This window comes from Notolepis coatsorum, assembly GCF_963971535.1.
Source record: "Notolepis coatsorum genome assembly, chromosome: 14".
In the NCBI taxonomy this organism is placed as follows: Eukaryota; Metazoa; Chordata; class Actinopteri; order Aulopiformes; family Paralepididae; genus Notolepis; species Notolepis coatsorum.
In genome coordinates, this window is record NC_140178.1 from 71028709 (window position 1) to 71049342 (window position 20634).

The 20634-nt window shown below is 46.6% G+C and overlaps 1 protein-coding gene across 1 annotated transcript in view; it reads left to right on the forward strand.

The window, feature by feature from the left end:
• Positions 1 to 4720, forward strand: part of tbc1d16 (TBC1 domain family, member 16) — an 81328-nt gene extending 76608 nt beyond the window's left edge. Inside the window, exons 12-13 of the mRNA XM_084328962.1 lie at positions 1308 to 1454; positions 2958 to 4720. Of these exons, the coding sequence (XP_084185088.1) occupies positions 1308 to 1454; positions 2958 to 3236 (426 nt within the window). The 3' untranslated portion in view covers positions 3237 to 4720. The remainder of the gene's footprint in view (positions 1 to 1307; positions 1455 to 2957) is intronic.
• The last annotated feature ends 15914 nt before the right edge of the window (positions 4721 to 20634 follow it).

Here is a 20634-nt window from a genome sequence, read left to right on the forward strand (position 1 = left end):
GTCAGAAGGGCACACTGCCAGGTCAGAGGCCTGCTGGGCACACTACCAGGTCAGAGGGGGCACACTACCAGGTCAGAAGGGCACACTGCCAGGTCAGAGGCCTGCTGGGCACACTACCAGGTCAGAGGGGGCACACTACCAGGTCAGAGGGGGCACACTACCAGGTCAGAGGGGGCACACTACCAGGTCAGAGGGGGCACACTACCAGGTCAGAGGCCACCCACCTCGCTCATGTGTGGTGGAAGAGCAGAGGTTTGAATAGATGCATCACCTATTGTGGCGACTGTGGCTATTTTACAATCCATTCAAATTGATAGGCTGGTACCAGGGCCAGGCGCCAGGGTTTTCTTTCTATAGAGTCACCAAATAAATGACCAGAAAATAATCATAATGCAATGAAACCGTGATGTTTCTTCGGACTATAATTGTACCATCAAAAATCTCATACAACACAAGCCACGAGAAGCCTATTGGCTAGATTAGATTAGATTAAAATGTATTGTCATTATTATACAGCGCAAGTACAGTACAGCGAAAATAAGTTTGGCATCCAACCAGAGTGCAAATGTAACAATAAAGTGCAATAGTAATGTACAATGTACAGGTGATGACAAACTGGGTATAAAATATAAATTAGTACTACTGAGTTTAGTATTATTATTGTTTAGTTATTTACAGAGCCAGCAGCGTAACTAGTAAGAGTAGGCAAACTAAGGTCAAATAAAAAAAACGCAAACTTTTTTTTTTTTATTGCTACTAAAATTAACACTGCTGCATAAAGAGTAATGAGGAGCTTCCTCTAGAGTCTAACCTGATGGAGATGTCAGAAGAGTATAAATTAAGAAAGCAGCAGTGGTCATGAGGCCAAACACACACAAAAAAGAATTGAAAGCAGTGTTTCGAGGAGGTGTCGATCTCAGAACCGAGTAATATATCAATAGTAATATGATTGCATACCAAAACCATGCCCTACAGTACAAAATAATTTTTTGGTCAAATAGAAGCAGGCTTTTTTTTCGACAGGCTTTATTGTTCCCTAAGCAACCAGCACCAGAGAGCTATGATTGAGTAAGATCACTGTGAATCTCTGTAACAGGCGCCAAGAATCTGACGGGGAAATTGAGACACAAGTATTATTTGAAATGGAACATAATGGAGGACTTGAGTTCATCCCTTAGATAATGGTAACCGTCTCCCCCATTATCCCCACACTTCTGCTGTCAACTGAATCTGCCCCCTTCTATCCTCCACTAAGCTGAAGATGATAACCTGCCCCCCCCCCCCCCCCCCCCCCCCCCCCATTGCAGACAGACTACTTCCACCTGTTCCTGTGTGTGGCCATCATTGTCCTGTATGGGGAGGATGTGACTGAACAGCAGCTAGCCACGGACCAGATGCTGCTCCACTTCAGCAACCTTTCCATGCACATGAACGGAGAACTGGTGCTACGCAAGGTGATGACACGTTAGCACCATTCAGAATGCCTTGTGGTCCAACGAAGGCCGAGCCATGAGTGCTATGGTCATAGATTTGTGCGAGGCTAATGTCGTTAACAGTGTTAGCTGGACAATGCAGTTTTATTTCATGTTCCATTTGGTAATGGTAAACCAAATGGTAACATTAACGACTAGCATGCTACTGTATGTATCTTGGCTTTACTAACTACAGTCAAATGGGTCTTTTTCACTAGCATACCAGTGGCCAGCTTTAGTAACATTACAATCACAAAGAGGGTCTATAACTGTAGCAGAGACGGGAAGCATCCCGAGGGGTGCTCTGTCTTCTTCGTCGGACCACAAGGCAATGGCATTCTGGGTGTTCACCCCATTAGGGCACGTAGTCTCTCCCTGATAACATGTTAGCATGATGCTATGCTAGTGTTTTATGCAAGGTGATGGCAGTAGACACTTTCTGTCATTAGCATTCCTTCTTTAACCTGATTTGTTAACAATAATGTGTTCTAGCACAGTGTGTTGTAATCGCATGCTGCCATACCTCACCAACACTCTGACGATACAACCGTGTTTTGACAATGTTCCACAAAGCATTACAATTGAATTCACTCATTGAAAGTCAGTTGTTTTTGTCCAGCTGCCCTGATGCTACAGAGCCTGCTGCCTCGACCACAGCATAGCCTGAGTTCATGTTAGCATGCAGCCGCCGCGGCTCCTTTTGTCGCTCCTTTAGGTTTTTTACGTTTCTTCTCCCGTGAGCCGGCGAGTTAATAAATGTAAATTGACCTCGACTTTGATTCTTATCTCTTTTTTTTCCTGGGAGGACAAGGCTATCGCTTTACTCAAATTTGAAAACTACATTGTTTGGTTTTTGCAGTTAACACGTTTTGCATATTGTACGCTGTTAAATTTTAACAGCCACCCACACCTCCCCTGCGCTCACCCTTTTATCACTCTCTCCCTCCTGCACTTTTCCACAACTCGCTCACACCTGTACTCTCCTCCCTCTCTCCTCAGGCCTGTAGCCTCCTCTACCAGCTCTCACCTGAACTCTCCTCCCTCTCTCCTCAGGCCTGTAGCCTCCTCTACCAGCTCTCACCTGTACTCTCCTCCCTCTCTCCTCAGGCCTGTAGCCTCCTCTACCAGCTCTCACCTGTACTCTCCTCCCTCTCTCCTCAGGCCTGTAGCCTCCTCTACCAGCTCTCACCTGAACTCTCCTCCCTCTCTCCTCAGGCCTGTAGCCTCCTCTACCAGCTCTCACCTGAACTCTCCTCCCTCTCTCCTCAGGCCTGTAGCCTCCTCTACCAGCTCTCACCTGAACTCTCCTCCCTCTCTCCTCAGGCCTGTAGCCTCCTCTACCAGCTCTCACCTGTACTCTCCTCCCTCTCTCCTCAGGCCTGTAGCCTCCTCTACCAGCTCTCACCTGTACTCTCCTCCCTCTCTCCTCAGGCCTGTAGCCTCCTCTACCAGCTCTCACCTGTACTCTCCTCCCTCTCTCCTCAGGCCCGGAGCCTCCTCTACCAGTTCCGCCTCCTGCCCAGGGTCCCCTGCAGCCTCCACGACCTGTGTAAGCTGTGTGGTCCCGGGATGTGGGACAGCCGCTACATCCCGACCGTGGAATGTTCCGGCGAGCACCCGGACTCTCAGAGCTGCCCCTATGGTGGCACCTCCACCCCGCAGCCGCACCCCTCGCCCACGCCCTCGCCCCACCACACCCCTCCCCTGGAGGGCAAGAAGGGCTCCAAGGCCAGAGATATCTTCACCTTTAGGAAACAGTCGTGAGGTGGAGCGTGTGGAGAGAGATCACTGGTGCGCTCGCTAGCATTTGGCAACGGTAGCAAAAAGTGCAAACCCTGTCAGGCGCTATCCTGTGTCGCTCTGACGCCTCTCTCCACAACCTCTGCCTCTTTGTCCAGAAATCACAGACTAAATAGGGATTCTTCTTCATCTGATCCTTTTCATGTGGCGCAACATGGAACACTGCCTTATAAGAATGTATTTTGAACATTCGTTATCGCATGACTGTAGCGCACGGCGGAGAGGGGGGCTTTGCTGTCGGATAATGGGGATGGACTCGAGAGGTCGTCGAACGGAGAAGGCAGATGGAAGTCGAGAAGCTGCTTTCCCTGTTGGACAAGAAGGGACAATCACCAGCCTCTGTGCTGGTCTGGAACACTTTCAGGTTTCTAGCCTGCCGCTGACTTGGCACACTTCCCAGCGGCATCATGGGAAGGGGTCACGGCTGCGTGGGGTCGGGTGTCACACGTAGGGTCTGAGGCTACTGGTTTGAATTTGTGCAGACTCATCAGGGTCAAATCTTAACTGGAGATCCATTCACGGGACTCGAACTTGAACTTCAGAAATGTTCATATGGATCACAATGGAATGTTTGTGTGAGTAATCAAATGATGTGCGCATATCTCAAGTCTGAACAAGGCCTGGGCCTTTTTTAACAAGGAAGCCGAGCCCTCGATGTAAACCAAGAAGCTACCAGAAGCAGCCAATAGGATTATGATAAATCACTGGTACTTTTTATGTTTGTTTGGTTTCAGTGTTGTCAGGGTCAACACCTGTGTATGTATGTTTGCATTTTTAAGTCTGCAAATATTTAGCAATATTATATGGTTATATCCTTGCATGAGCAATTCCTTAACAATATAGTTAAAAAACATGTGCAAGCCCAAAGCGGGGGGTTAAGAAATGTGTTTACAGGACAAACACTCACAATCAGAACAGGGCTCTGAATATTTCCTCATCAGATTGTATCTGAGGAACCTCGTGGTTTCTCACTCTGTATCAAAGTTACACTCGGCGTCAGGATGGAGGAAGCCGGCTGCGGCGGGTTTTCCTTTTGATAAAGACGAGATATATGAAACAATGAAGCAATAGGAAGTGAAATATGAAGGCGACACGTCACCGTGGGACGTCTGGCGAGGAAAGGAAGATAGGAATGAATGTCTCCTTATCATATTTATGGACGTGTCCCCATCGCCAGCCAAAGACGAGGATACAGGCATAGATCACTCTCATATCAAGCAAGAAAATCCACTGTGTTTTTTAGTTGTTTTTTATACTTGAAGTTGTGTTTCTTTTGTGTTTAATCACATGTAGTCAGAGAGTAATCAACAGCACAGTATTATTGTCTGTCTGTTTTTGTTTTATTATTTTTTTCTTCCGAGCAATCTTTCCATTCTCACTTTTAAATGAATGACCGTGTCGTAAAACACAGCATCAACAGTCAACACTAAACCAAGAGAATCAGTCCACATGAATGTATCTGTTCTTTGCTTCTCTTTTCATGTGTGTGTGTGTGTGTGCGTGTGTGTGTGTGTGTGTGTGTGTGTGTGTGTGTGTGTGTGTGTGTGTGTGTGTGTGTGTGTGTGTGTGTGTGTGTGTGTGTGTGTGTGTGTGTGTGTGTGTGTGTGTGTGTGTGTGTGTGTGTGTGTGTGTGTGTGTAAACTGCAGTGACCTCCAAACATCTGGTAATGGGTTGGAAAGCAGCCTCAGAAGGCCGCCCCCTGACCAATCTGCTTAATTATACCACTCATCATAGAGTGAGAGAGGTAGAAAAAGAAGAAGAGAGCGAGTGACTCCCCAGCTCAGACTAAATAGGAAGAAAGAAAAAGGGATGGAGGGGGGGGGGGGGGGGGGGTATTTCACAGGGTCATTTCTCTGTGTTTTATAGGTTTCACGACAGCCAAGTAGACATAGTGATCTTGGCCCGTTTGATTTCCAAGTCGCAGCTGTAAAGATGGCCTCCGCACTGACATGTTCCCAGGAGAGCCTTTGAGTGGCACTAGGGGTGTGGGGGTGTGTAGCGTCTTCAAATTGCTGCTAAAAGGTAACATTAGGATCTCTAATCCCCCCCCTTCTCTCTCTCTCTCTCTCTCTCTCTCTCTCTCTCTCTCGCTCTCTCTCTCTCTCTCTCTCTCTCTCTCTCTCTCTCTCTCTCCTGCTCAACATGCAGTCTCTGCAAATGACATGCATTACTGGGCCTTTTCCCCATTAGTTATGTGCAGCTGCTTGCTGAAAATGCCATAGTTTAGGAGATTGGTGCGGTCGCTTTGAGAGAACTAACCCAGAACTGCCCAAATGGAAAGTAATTAGGGTGTGTGTGTGTGTGTGTGTGTGTGTGTGCGCGTTCTGCAGGGCTCCTATATGAATTTCTATTAAAATGTTTATTAAAATCACATGTTATTCACATGCACTGTAAGTCATTAGCTACATGAATCACCACCTACTGAAAAGAGACTGACTGTTGATCACAGAATGTACAGTACTCCTGTTCAGCTCTATGAGAATGGATCGCTGTACACATCACTGGGGGGGGGGGGGCTGTTCCAATTGTGTGTATTACTAAATAGATCATTCTATTTTCTCTAAAATGCTGCAGAGACCAAATTATCCCTTGAGACAAAGAACATCAAAGTCTATTTGTCACACTCATCATACAAGTACAATGGGCCACTCTTGTGAAATGTTTTCGGACACAGCCCGTGTATTTTGCAGTTGCAATATTTATACTAATCATCTGGGACTGTGAATGTGATGCATCACCTGAAAGTACTCTACTGTCTTTAACTATGAATGATGTCTTTAACTATGAATGAGCACAATAGTCTAACTTAACATCTTTAGATACCGGTAATTGGGTTTGAATTCATCGTTCATTAAACAAAAAAAACTAAGAAAAAACAAACATATGATTTATTATACTTAATGGGAAGCTTCACCTTGAAGGCCATACTCATCCATTGTGGCTCTCCATCTACATTTGTTTTGAATAACTTTTCAATGAGGAGGATCCATCTGTTGGACTGGTCTCCGCCTGGTTTGTATCCATTTTAGAGGAGTAACCTCTGAGGAGAGGACAAACTTTTGGAACTGTCGGATATGTCACCATCTGTAGCAAAGCTGTTGTTTCTGTAAACACGTGATTATGTTACGCTGGGTTCTAATTAAAAACAAAGCAATGGACCGATACCTTCTGTATGTTTTCATCTCCGTTTTGTGGTGGATCGCCGTGGGCCACTCCCTAAAACAGAATGATTTGGTTATTCCTCTAATCTTGTTCAATCATATTCAATCTGTTCAATCATATTGATTCATATTCATGAGCGCTCTCTCCAAAAGCTAGATTCCTGAGATGGAAGGTTGACTTTTTTGACTCGAGGACTGAGCTTTTACATGCAAATTATTTTCATAACATTACATAACCGATGTACTCATATTCCCAGAGAAATATTGGTACTACCTCTGTCTTGGTCACCTATTCATTGTCAATGGAGCATGATGGCACTTTCTTTGTTTTCCGCTCACATAAGCAAATTAGTTCCGAAGTACTTAATCATTTGTGCCCCCTAAAGTAAAGTGTTACCATAAACTGTCCAAGATCTTGGGAATAATATGGACATTTTTTTCACTTGTGACAAATATGCCCCCCAAGAAGGAAGCTGAGGCAGGCAGAATATTGCTGCTGGCGGAACAAAACCTCATAACTCCAAAAACCCAACTTTTCAGCAGATGAAAAAAACGAACACAGATTTGAGGGCGAATAGAGTTACGAGGTTTAGACAGATGATTGGTTTAATGCTTTCCCATTGTGTAGACTTTGTAAAACCACACACCCATGGAGGATGATCTAAAATGGAGTTACGAGTTTTTTTTCCGCCAGCAGCGATATGTTTCCCCCGCTAGAGTTTAACCCTAAACTATCCAGAACAATCTTATCTGGCTCCTGGGTGTTCTTTTTATTTATTTTTTTATTTTAATGTATTTCCTTTTTGTGAGCGAGAGCATGCACGTGTCAGATCAGTGTTGAGGACAGCTGTAGAGTTGGCATCAGGCACTACTGTCAGGTGGCTGAGGCCCCAGAGCCAGAGCAGCACTCACACTTGTGTTCCAGATTGATTGCCTCTTCCTGGGAGTGGATGTGCCAGAGCGGGTATTCTGGTTAAAGATCCCATATTATGAAAAACCCATCTTTTCGGTTATTGTGATTTTGATTTTATTGATGGATTAAAAACACACAACAATGATCCAAAGGATAACATGAGAACGACCCTTATTTCCGTCATGGTACCAGGGCTGTTAGGCCAAAAATAAATACAAAATTATTAAATGACACAAAACGCATACATTTAAAGCATTAGAAAACTAATATATAGCTAAAATTGTATATCACACAATACTAAAAACAGTTGGAATCCCATTCTTAGTATAGGGGGCTATTCCTCTACTCTCCATGAGCCATTGTGCACATACTGTACATTTGTGTCTCTGATGGGCCTGCTAACACACAAACTGAAAGAAGACAACCCAGTCAGATTTTGCACACAGTCCATATTCAGAAACTGCCTTTTAATGAGCCATTTGGTCTTCCATCTTTATGTGATGTCGCACCAAAAAGCTCATTGCAATCCACGGTCATTGACTTGTGTGTGCGTGCATGAGAAAAACGCATGTGTACAAAATGGCAATTTGCTTGTATACTTTTTTTTCCCTACCTAAAGTTTAACCTAAAATATGTTTGACAACATTAATAATAATACACTTTATTTGTCTAGCATCTTTCATACAAGAATTGTAGCTCCAAAGTGCTTCACAGCAGTGATGTAATTTAGACATAAAATTGGCATAATTATAGACGGGCATAAAAGTAGCAGAGAATTGATATTAAAACCTCCCTGGAAATGGTGTACTATATTTGTTATTAAAATCTATGAAGAATAATAAAAAATCGAATTAAGAAACGATTGTGGGCCGCCAGGGTGGCGCACCACGTAACACACTGCAGTGCAACGCGGCGGCCCCGGGTTCGACTCCCGGACCCGGTGACCTTTGCCGCATGTCCTCCCCCCATATCTTCTCCCATCCTTCCTCTCTGGAGCTTGTCCAATAAACCAATACAAATCTACCAAAAAAATACAAAAGATTGTAATATATTTCTGTTTAATTGTCATTCAAATCTATATAAAGGATTGTGATAGATTTCTGTGTTAAAGCAGGAAGTGGGATATAAAATTGCTGGATCTTGAGTAATTTTTTATCTCCAACATCTAGTTTGACAGTTTGATCTGCATTTAGTTTGATCACTCATGCACAGTAACAATGTGCGGCGTTGGGGAGCTGGAGCAGTTCATTTGCATTTAAAGGTATGAAAACAGCCTGTCGAGAACAGGACTGAAACCGGTATAGAGGCTGCTAGAATGCATAATCTGAGTGGGTTTTCTCAGCAATGTTTTGGGAGCTCAGAGACTTATATTAACTTGTTGAAAAGGAGTACAATTTGGGACCTTTAAGTTACTAGCCCCAAAATGTTCCAGCAAAGATGTTTTCCCCTCTAATCCTACCTATTCTCTGGAATGTGTAGGCAAAGTACAAGGGAAACGTCTCTCGGTTTCTGGAATTTTCTGCAAATGTTTATTTCTTTCCTCAGTTTGCCTTTTTAACTCATTAACTTCTTACGCTTCATCACTGAGATAATGGGATTCAAAAAGAAAATTGGTTGGAAATGAAAAACCATGAGATCACCTGGGGAGGACCTAGGCCATTATAAGTCTACTCTACGAATATGTACTGGTTGCCCCCCCTGAGTCTGATGTGGGGGCTTGCCTGCCTGCAATCCATTAGCTCCTGATTGATAGCCTCACTCAGGGCTAATGCATTTCAAGAGCCGAAAACAAGATACAGAGAGAATGACAATAAATACATAAATGTAATAAAACGCCACTTCTCATTACTCACGTTTCTCATATTGTGTTTTGAGTAACTCATACAATCTTTAGCTGCAGATAAACTATAATTGGATGACATTTGAAGTGAAAGACGTCGGGGGCACCGGGCACGGTGCACAGTGCAATGCAACAACTCCAAAGGGCTATTTTACAACCTCTTAATGTGAAATCACCCTGAGCTGCGGTCGACGTGTGGTGCTTTGCTTACAACATACAGGCAGCGCCGGATTAGAGAACATTCAGTACGACGTTGTGATTGATAAGATCTGTGGTCTTAACAGTGCGAGTTGCTACCAAGGAGGAGTTGCTGCTGCACCTACAGCACCACCAGCATAGGCCTCCTCTGTCACTATCATTACAACCTCCCTCGCCCCGCCCACACAAAACACTCTTGTTCGGTTTGGGTGGTTGTTTATGTTGGCAAACAGGTTTAGTATTAGAACACACTGTGTTCCCTGTGTTAAGGTGCCAATAAACTGTCAGTGTTTCAGCCTACGTGTGTTGTTGCCTGGCTTACAGGAAACCACCTCCCGTCCTTTCTCAACACCCCCCTGCCAGCCCAGCCCCCCCCCCCCCATCTTCCTCCCTTCTCCTATTCTATCTCTGTGAGTGACAGGGTGGGGTCTGAGCCCTCCCCTGTCGTGAGGCCTGCATTGACCGCTGGGTTATTGCCCCCTAATTATCAATTACAGGGGCAGACTTCCACACCTGGAGCAGGCTGGGCTGGGAATGAGCTTAGCCCATTAGGGTGGACCCCCGGCTGGGCTGTTTATGGAGGGGGCTGGGCTTTACCCTCTAGAGGTGTTAATGGACCTGCCACTGGCACGGCTACAGCTAGTCGCTCCATCACATGGTGGCTGATGGGAAGAGGGGGCGGGGGACTAGACTGTTTCTCTTGTGCCGTTACTTTGCTTTGTTCTGCTCATTTCCTCATATTGTTGGCTTGTATTTGCCCTCATTGTGTTGGAAGTGTTTACAGATTGTCCGGTAGAGTCTTGAGGCAGCTTGCACTATGGCCTTTACTACGAGCACATTCACACTCATCTAGCTACTAGAAAGGGCTGCATTGGGTCCAGTTGAAATGCAAGCACTGTACTGTTGTAATATTAAGCAGAACGTGGGCCACATTAATGTGAAACCTAATGATTTAACCAAACCACAGTCTGTGGCCTGTGTGTTGAGACTCCTATGGTTATTGAGCCTATGATTTACAGGCCCCAATGGGTACATGAGATATGATACTCCCTCTCACACATGTGATCTTCTATACAATTATCCTCCCTTCTAGAGGACAGAGAAGGAGATCATTTACAGAGTATACTCACATACCCTCATTAATACAAGCACGAGAACCATGCAGCCAGCATTCGTAATGGCATTAAGAAGGAATCTGAATTATGGCTTCATACTTTTTGATCTCATACAGCTCTGATCCAAGCTGGTATCTGGGCTCAAGACTTCTCCTCATGCTGTACAGTGTTCACCCATAACCCTTTCACAACCACACTACAGAAGGTTAACCCTTTCACAACCACACTACAGAAGGTTAACCCTTTCACTACCACACTACAGAAGGTTAACCCTTTCACTACCACACTACAGACAGTTAACCGTCTGTAGTGTGGTAGTGAAAGGTCAACCGTCTGTAGTGTGGTAGTGAAAGGGTTAAAGAAAGGCACAACTTCACATTCAGAATTTTTGTCCGTTGTTTTCCTTCAAATGGCTTGTTAGCATTGTTAGCGTTCCTCGTTGAAACCAAGGGGCGCTATACTAGAAGGTAGCCATTGAAAATGTCAAAGTGTCCCTTTAATTCAATGTTCAATGGCACAATATTAAATAGAAATTCTTGAGCATGGCACTGAAAGAAAGCCATTCTGGTTTATATTGAATCCTGTCGCTGGTGTGTACAACAGCATTTCCATTTGTATTCATTCATTCTCGGCTGTATTGATATATTTCTATACAGTGTAAGTTATCAAGTGTGATATCATTGCTATCACACTGCCACAAACCATATACACTGCACGCCCTCGGCTTTTATCTCACTGTATTCATCTTAAGGATAAGCACAAAAATACATGTCTTTTGACACTTCAATGCAAATGTATTGACTTGGCCTCTTTATCGTCACAATGCTCTCTCTCTGCTTCGTCTCTCTGCTTCTATTCAGGCAGCGATGACATAAAGGTGAAGAAGCGTCACACGACAGCCGTGCAGTAAATCATACTGAGATTGAAATGAAAATGAGGTGCTTCTTAAAATAGCTGCAGGCAAAAAGAAAATCAAGCGAGGGGGAGTATTGAGATTGACGGGTGAAAATATATGTTATGACTCTGTGCGTATTCTGGATCTTCAAGGTGGATTTATGAATCTTTGCAAAGCCTTCAAATATGCCACAGGTGTTATGGTGAATTAAGGTAGAGTGCTACATGAGGAACATTAACTTGTGTTTGTGTGTGTGTGGGTGTGTGTGTGTGTGTGTGTGTGTGTAGGTGTGTGAGAGAGAGACAGATTGAAATAGAAGTTCTGTATCACACTAGCTCCCGCTCTGCGTCTCATTGCATATATCTCGCTTCAGCATATATACACTGAATAAATTTCAAAATGTACCTTTAAATGCCAGCATTCATCTGGCCACACCCCCATCCGCTTACCTATATAAGCAGGGGTGGTGCCACACACTCATCTCCTTCTCAAATTTCATCACAAGCAACGTGTTGCTCATATGCCCACTTGACGTGGAGAAAAATATTTTGCTGGAAGAGCAATGTTTACGAGGAAAGGAAGAACAAGGAGATACGTTGACATCATATCTTTATTTTCTCTCTCACTATTTTCGAGAAAATACGGCAATATTGTCTTCGTCACTGGAGTGTTTGGAAGATGGTGATCATTCTAAAATCCTCCACCGGTTTTCGTATTGGGAGCACGCCGCTGCATGCCTCTCAACTGCAGTTCCTTGCTGTGTTGGTTGGGGTGAAACCTTTCAGGACACAGCTGAACTGTAGGACGCGCCGCTGTTGTGAGAAGCGGTGGGTTTCAGGTTGGGTGAGTACTGTTTGCTTGCGGCTCCACTTGTCTGTTAGTGCTATGGGGGCTAACTGACAATGTTTACGAACACCGGCCCCAGAGTAAGGTCTTTTGTTCAGCCTCTTAGGCAGCAGCGGAAGACCTTGATCTGAAGCCCATTATAGTTTTAACTAGTGGGCCACGACCATTAACACTGGTGATCCCTGTGTTTTCTGGACGAGTGGATGTCTCTCTGTCACCGTGTTAGGCCCCATCTTTCATATCCAAATGAGAGTATTCCCTCACGAGGAGATATGGGCATAGATGTTCATTAGCGGAAGATCTGTGTTCAAAGTCAGCTACACAGGCCAGTTGGGTATTGTGCTGGCTCCGTCGGGTGTTGGTAAAATCACCGTTGTAAAACTGTGTTAACATCTTGTTTCTCTTTTCTCTTAAAAAGTGAGGAGGGTTTCAGAACGGCGGCCTGTCTGGGTGAGTGTTATATCATTGTGTACAAGTTCAGGTGATAGCTGCTTAGCTTACATGCTAGTGGTGGCCTACTGTTAGCCAGTCAGCTGTTAGCTGCGGCGCTAGCCTGCTGTGATCACTAGGTGAGTAGGTGGCCTACCTGGCTAGGCTAGGAAACGTTAGCTTGCTGCTATCGGCCGAGGCCCAGCGCGGGGTGGCTCCGGCTCCTCGCGCGCCGCCGCGGTTCCCAACTCCCCTCTCCCTCATGGGGAGAGGCGGGGGGCATTCGGCTCCCCTCTGGTCGCGTGCGCCGTAGCGTAGCGACCGACGGTTGGAGCGGCCGTTAGCTTAATGCTACTCTGTTGAACGTGCTTTGATTATAACATGTTTTAACACTCTTGACTACGACGTCATCTTTGACAGAGGATGTTCGTCGACCCTGCCCTGAGCCAGGACGGCAAGGATTGCGTCAACAAAGGGGACCGTAGCGACGGGTTGGAGCGGCGACGCTGGCCGGGTCGGCAACACAGAATGGCTGTGTTTACTACGGTGCCTTGAGACTGCACTTCGTTGATCTACGCTCCGGGTAGGCAAGGTTTGGCCAGACCTTATACACGTCTTCTGGCTTTCCCTTCTAAATGTTTTGTAAATAACGATGTTTTCCAAAACGAGTGTTGCTGCACAACATTTAGGATACGACGCGAGTTATGTGTGAATTGTCTTGTCACTGGTATTTAGCTTCTCCATGCAAATCGGGTTGTTGTTACAGATGTGAAAATTATCTGGTTTGTTGTGTTGAGAAACATCATGTGTGTTTATATGTACCGTGTACTCACAACTAAGGGGGTTAACTAACCTATAAAGCTATGCTTAGTGACAAATGAGTAAAGAATGATTCTTTTCTCAGCCTGTAATGACAATGAACAGTGTGTTCACATATTAACAGGTTTTCCTGTTTTAACTGGCCGTATTAAGGGTAAAGTAGGAGGATTGTGTTTCCCCCCGGTTCCCTGGGGACTTCTTCATCCTCCTATCAGACATGTTGTTGCACTACATTGTGTCACTGTGTGGTAGGGATGCGATGTAACCCTTAGCTTGATTGCTGAGGTTGTGCTACAACTGCTGGAGAAACTTTATTTTCCTAAAAGAAAAGATTGTTTGGTCGCTTTCGTGTGTGCTTAGCAAGGCCTGTGGCCGATACTAATCGAGAATTATGTATTCTCTCATTATGAAAAACGGCGTTCCTCTGTAGAGTGTTTTTGCCATTTTTTGTAGGTGATGATGGGTTGTGTGTGTCATGTGACCTACAACTGGGTTGGACTGGCCACAGAAGCACATGTGTAAGTTGATACCGGGGCTCTTGGAGAGCCCTCTCTATTCTGTGTTTTTTCCTTAGTAAAAATCAGATAGCAGGTTAGCTCATGCGCTGTGTGAAGCTGTCAGACGCTTCATGGAGCTGACTATGACTGTGTCATACTCTCTTTTTGTCATTACATCGTATCATGGGTGTGGGGTCGTAAAGGGGTGAACTGGTAACCTTTCCTCCCCCCTTTTTTCTGTTGGTCAGGGGTAAACCCCCTGTCCTTCAAGGTTCCTGTCACGTTGCGGTTCGGCACGTTACAGGGTGAGGGGGGGGGGAGGGAGTTTCCTGGTCCCACGGCCTGGAATATTGGGCGTGTGCACCGCAGAAATTCCCCCGCCATAGAGTACGTCACCGTGTGCGTCTCTGTTGGTAGGACTTCCGTGTGCTGTTCAGGTCCATGTGATGGATCTGTTTTGGGGGGGTGGTCAGGGCTCCTCCTCACCAAGCTCCTATTCGGGCCTTCTGTGAGTTGGGATTCCTCCTTCCATGTGAGGGAGCCTCCTTCAGAGTACAGAGCCTCCTCCTCAGATTGTCAAGGTGAGTGGACCCTCAAGAAGGAGTCCTACTCTATTGTGTATGTATTCGATTCAATTCGATTATTGAGTGTGTATGGGTTCAGTGCCTCCTCCCCGGAGAGCCCTAAAACCAATTTTTTACATGGCTCAAGGTGCAATATATTCTTTTCAATCTGTACAGCTCGCGTGGGAAGTCTCTCTGGGGATTCCCGTCTCCTTCCTATGGGAGGGTGGTGGGATGTAAAAATGTGAATTTTTTTTTACCCCCGGCTGTGTAGACTGGGATACATACTGTTGGTGCTTCCTGCTTTTCTATTAAAAAGAGTTGGAGTTAGGAAGTGTCACACCCCTCTTGTCGTTCCCCTGGGCGCCTTGGGGATTCAATGACAGGTCTAAATAGCCTGTTCATTGATGTGGGTGTGTCCCGACGCACGTATAGTGCTAGCTCGGGGTGTTCTGTAAACAGGCGACTGACTGGCACGCCTTGGTTGCTTGAGGTTAAAACGGCGTTTTTATAAAGCAACTGGGATGGAGGTTTTTCCTCTTCCGACGACCAAATCCGACGACCTGGTTTGGTTATCGACGGATTCTAGTTCATATCTGGGGGATGATGACGGAATGGATCTGAACATATGTAGAGGGGTCTCACGCCCTGGGGGTGGGCCACCGGGCGCGGTTCGCCCGAACGTCTGGGTGGCGCCTTCTTTTCATGTTTAAGATCAACACGCATATCTGCCCCTTCTCCTGGAGTAGGCATGTCGGCGTGGTTAGGGCACGGGACTGGTTCTGGTCACGCTGGTCCGGATCAGTTGAACCCGTTGTCCGCCGGGGATGCAGATCTGCTGTTCTGGTACCCTGAGGGACTTGGGCTTTTTTCAGGGGGAAAAATGCCAGGTCGGTCCGGGTGTCACAGGGTTAAGCACTATGGAGACCCTGGTTGGGTACGTTTTTTACTCAGCACTGTCGTAATGGCTTACGGCCATGCCAACCTGTACACGCTCGATCTCGTCAGATCTCGGCCGCTACACAGGTTGGTCCTGGTTAGTACTTGGTTGGGAGACCGCCTGGGAATACCAAGTACGGTGTGCTTGGGGCTGGTTCTCCATTCTTTTTCGCTCCTCTCTCACGCATGGCGAAGAGGGGCCTGTTGGGGTGGTCTTTGACCTCCTCTGGTGACCCTGTGCTTCCCGTATCGCCGGGCCCGGTCCGAAGTAATGTTTCGTCGACCCGTAGGCCTGGGTTAACCCTTTTTTGAAAAACTGAAACACTTGTACTGCGGTATAGCCGGTGTATACCCGCAGGTGTGTTTTGGAGTTTTTTCTTGAGGGGTTATAGGAACAACCACCGCATTGAGTAACACCAAGGTGGTTGATTCCCTGGTGTGTTGGAGCAGTGTCAACTCCCGGGTTCACCGGTTGAGGGTGCCCCTGCATGTTCATGACGTCTGCCAATCGTGTCAGCCTTCTCTGCCTCAACCCCTCTGGGTGGTTTTTTTTTAATGGAAGCTTGGTCATGCAACACCGCCAGCTTACGCCCCTTCCGCCGGTGCGGCTGTGTTCAGCTGTCTCCTCTGGCGCCTGTCTCGTCCGCAGTCTCCAGGCTAGGGTTAACAGCCTGTTGCCTGGTTTTTCCCCGGTGCGCTGCCTGCTTCCGTTGGTTAACCTTTTTTGTGTGCTTACGGCCATGCTGACTGCCTGTTCTGCAGGGTCAGTGTGCCAGGCGGTGTACTATTGGGGGGACAGGGCCCGCTCGGCTGAGGGGCCTTTGTCCGAATACGCTGGCGATGTGGGGGGCGGGGTCACTAAGTGCCCACCTGGTGGGGTCTTGATGCTGGCATCATGGACTTCTCCGGGCCCCCGTTCCAGGGGGTCCAGTCCCTTTGGTGGGTCTGGGTCTTCCTTCGCGCTCCGCTGCTACGGCCTTGCCACGGGGTTGGGTTTACCCCGGCAGTAACGAGGTTGTTCTCTCCGTTCGTTCCCGGGTGGCATGCGGGTTGTGCGTGTGTGTAGTCGTGGGGTCAGGCCACGGTCTGCTCACCCTGTGCGTTGAGTTGCTTGAGTGCCTCTTCGCACGGTCGGGTCCGTCGCCCTCCCGGGAAACCTCTAATAGGGGGGGTGCCCTCCATTAGGGGGGGTCGAGGGGGCTCGGTCCTCCCTGATCTGATGGCTGTGGGGGGCCTCAGCGGGGTGTATTTGTCGAGCTTCTAGTTCCCGCTCAGCTCCTATTATGCAATGAGATGCAGAGCGGGAGCTAGTGTGATACAGAACGTTGGGTTATGACTATAACCAAGTTCTGTTAACACTAGTGGACGCTCTACGTCTAGACGCCGCTGCGGCCCTTGATTTTTCATTGTGGTGAAATTTGTTGGGAAGGAGATGAGTGTGTGGCACCACCCCTGCTTATATAGGTAAGCGGATGGGGGTGTGGCCAGATGAATGCTGGCATTTAAAGGTACATTTTGAAATTTATTCAGTGTATATATGCTGAAGCGAGATATATGCAATGAGACGCAGAGCATCCACTAGTGTTAACAGAACTTGGTTATAGTCATAACCCAACGTTCTGTGTGCCTGACTGCATTCAAAAAGCATGTGTAGACTATTATTGTGCACATCTCATATCCTTTGGCCTACTCCCTCGGTCTCCCCCCTGGTGTGTGTATGTGTGTGTGTGTGTGTGTGTGTGTGTGTGTGTGTGTGTGTGTGTGTGTGTGTGTGTGTGTGTGTGTGTGTGTGTGTGTGTGTGTGTGTGTGTGTGTGTGTGTGTGTGTGTGTGTGTGTGTGTGTGTGTGTGTGTGTGTGTGTGTGTGTGTGTGTGTGTGTGTGTGTGTGTGTGTGTGTGTGAGCTTTGCATATTTGTGTTTGTGTGAGTGAGAGCAAGGAAGGAAATGAGTGAGTGAGGTGCAGCTTTGTATTTATTTTCTAAGATCCTAATCATAATAACTGTGATTCAGAGCAGATTGGAGAAAAATAAACAAACCCTTATGAATCGCTGAATAAGCATGTGTGCAGATCTCTTTTTGAATTAATTAGAAGATGACTGCTTCATGGGTGTTTGCCTTGTTTGATGTGACTCCCAAAACAAGTTTGTTGCAGATCACTCCCCTGCCGATAGTAAACGCAGAGCGCCGGGTGGAGATCCAAACACACAAATTTTGGAATGTTTAGTTCTCCCTTCCTTTGTTTTGTGGTCACTTAACCCTCATGTCTTTGAGGATTCGCCTGTCCCTGGACCTTTTTCCTGTCTTTTCCCTGTCTACTCTCCTCAACAGCCCCCACCCTTGCGATGATTTACTCTCCTCTACTCTTCACCAGCCCCCACCCTTGGACATCCTTGATCCTCTACCTTCACGCACCTGTTAGGAGTTTGCAATCACCTCGGGAGAGTACATAGGTTGCAGACTCCCCTCCAGTCCTGGTCGGGTCGTTCTGTGTTCTGGACTCTGTATCTGTGTCTGTGTTCATGGAGTTCTGTACGTTACCATTCTGTACGTCACCATCACCTGCCGCGTCTCCGGCGTGAGACGATGGTCCAGCCATCACCACCTGTCGCCGTTTGCCTGGAGTGGGACACCGTCTTCGCTCTCTAATTCTCTACGGGAGGTTTTCCAGTGTTCCCACTCCAGACGTCAAGGTGGCACGCCATCGCTCCCGATTCCACGGGAGGAAGGCGTCTCTTCGTGATCCTCGTTCCTGGGGTGAGGCTCGTCGTCGCTCCCTAGTATTCCACGGGAGGACGGCATGTTCCCATCCCGGTCCCCTGGGACCCCCTTTGTTCTGCGCTGCCCGTCTGCAGCATCCGAAGAGGAGGAGGAGGATCTCCGTGCCAGGCCCCCGCCGTCGGGCCCCTGTCCCCGTGCCAGGCCTCCGCCGTCGGGCCCCTGTCCCCGTGCCAGGCCTCCGCCGTCGGAACCCTGTCCTCATCCCTGTAAGCAGCTCTGGCCCTCGCCCTGTCCAAGGCCTTAACCCTGTTTGTCTGTCCCTGTCTCCAGCCCGCCTCTCCGGGCTTCTGTCCCTGTCCCCCTCTCCAGTGCCCCTGGTCCTGGCCCTGACACTTAGCCCTGGCCCTTAGCCCTGGCCCTTAGCCTTAGTCCCTTAGCCTGTTCGCCTCTTAAAGGCACAGTGCCGCATTTTTCATATTTCTTTGACTCTAGTGTTTTTGTGTTCGCTTTTTGTTCTATAATAAATATTTGCCCTGTTTTGGCTTACTCTCATACCTGTCTTGTGTTGTGCGATTGGGGTCGGTTACAAACCATAACAATGTCTCACGTACAAGATTAGAATTTGTAGAAATTAACTACTGACTAATTGAAAGCTATTGACACACACACACAGATTATTTGGATGACGTGTCACTGTCAAAACATCTGCCCCAAGAGGACATAAACTAACACTCATTCTATTTTCCCTTTTAAAATATAGAATAAATTCGAGCCCAGCTCTCCGCATTGCTATCAGCTTGGCTGGTCGTTCATACTAATACAATTGGCAGTATTAGGGGGTGGGAAGCTGATGGGTGGGGATCGGACGTTGTGGACAGCGACTCCTACAGGTCGGTTGGTGCGCCTGCGCAGCAGAATCAGGAAGCGACGGGGGCGGCGTGTCCCTCCCATGCAGACCCCCGCCGCTGAGAGATTGCGCTGTGCGTGTTATTTTTCTTCCTAGCCGCATTTCTCGGAGACGCTCTCTGATTGGCCACTGACTGACGCTCTCTGATTGGCCACTGACATGTTTGCCCAATCGCGTGACGAGCTGTGTCTTTGCCCATTTCCGCGTCGAACAGCCTGCAAACTACCTGGCATTCTATCGCCATGCTCTAAGACAAACTCTAACCTTAACCAACTTCGAAAGAGTGCCTAAGCTTAACCGTCGAAAGAACTTGCCGTCACGCTCTAAGACAAACTCTAACCTTAACCAACTTCGAAAGAGTGCCTAAGCTTAACCAGTGTAGAAACGGGCGTCGGCCAATCAGAGAGCGTCTCCGAGAAATGCGGCTAATAACGCGCGCTGTGCAGGTGAAAAGATGCGACGGCTGCTTCCTTGAGTACCGGAGGGGACACGTGATGTAAGGCTTCGTCCACATTGCAGCCGGCTTGTGGGAGACATGGCCTAACAGCGTTCGAGACGAAATTGGGATGGGAGAAAAATAGAAAAATGGGAGAAAAAGCAGATAAAAAAAAAATATATATATATAGAATAAATAATATTCGAATTGCACCCTCCATCATTGTTTTAGTCTGCTGTAGAAAAACAAATTGAAAATTAGCTTGAGAAATTAAGTTTCAGGTCTGTGCTGTTAGTTCCTCTTGTCCATGGAGATGATGATGAAGGTATGGTTTCCTTCAGCAGAAATGGTAGTTTACTTTTCTGATATGACTGCATTGCTCATACATTTTCAAGACTAGCTTAATATTTATTTATAATATATGTGATACTATTTATACATGCTTCTTATTGCCTAATAACTAATTTGGTCGTGGAGGTCATGTCGGCGTTAGCGTTATAAGGCGGGTGGGGCAAAGGCTGTGTGACAAATCGGATACAAAAATATATTTGTACTTTATTTTACCCCGGTAGTCAATTGAGGGGGACCCTCATTTTCAATGACAGCAAGCATACAGTATATGATAGCATCATAAATGACAAAACATTCAATCGTTTAAAATAAACAGTAAAACAAAAGCAATCAAGAACATATCAGTATGGTAGCAAATAAATAAACAGTAGTTTTAGTTCAAGGAAAGCAATTACAAGTTGGCAATGGTCGGTTATCGATAAAAAATCAATTCTAAAATGATTTAGGTCAGTTTGCAAGAGATTTCATGACACCACTGCATCAAACAAAAAGAGATTCCATGATTCCATGCATCAAACAAAAAGAGATTATGATACCATCAACACAAAAAGAGATTCCATGATACCATCAACACAAAAAGAGATTCCATGATACCATCAACACAAAAAGAGATTCCATGATACCATCAACATAATATGTATAGCTTTAATCTATATCCTCTAATAACCAGACCTACTAGAATCACTACAAACTCAGCAACTCTAATTGATAACATATATACAAATGAATTTGGA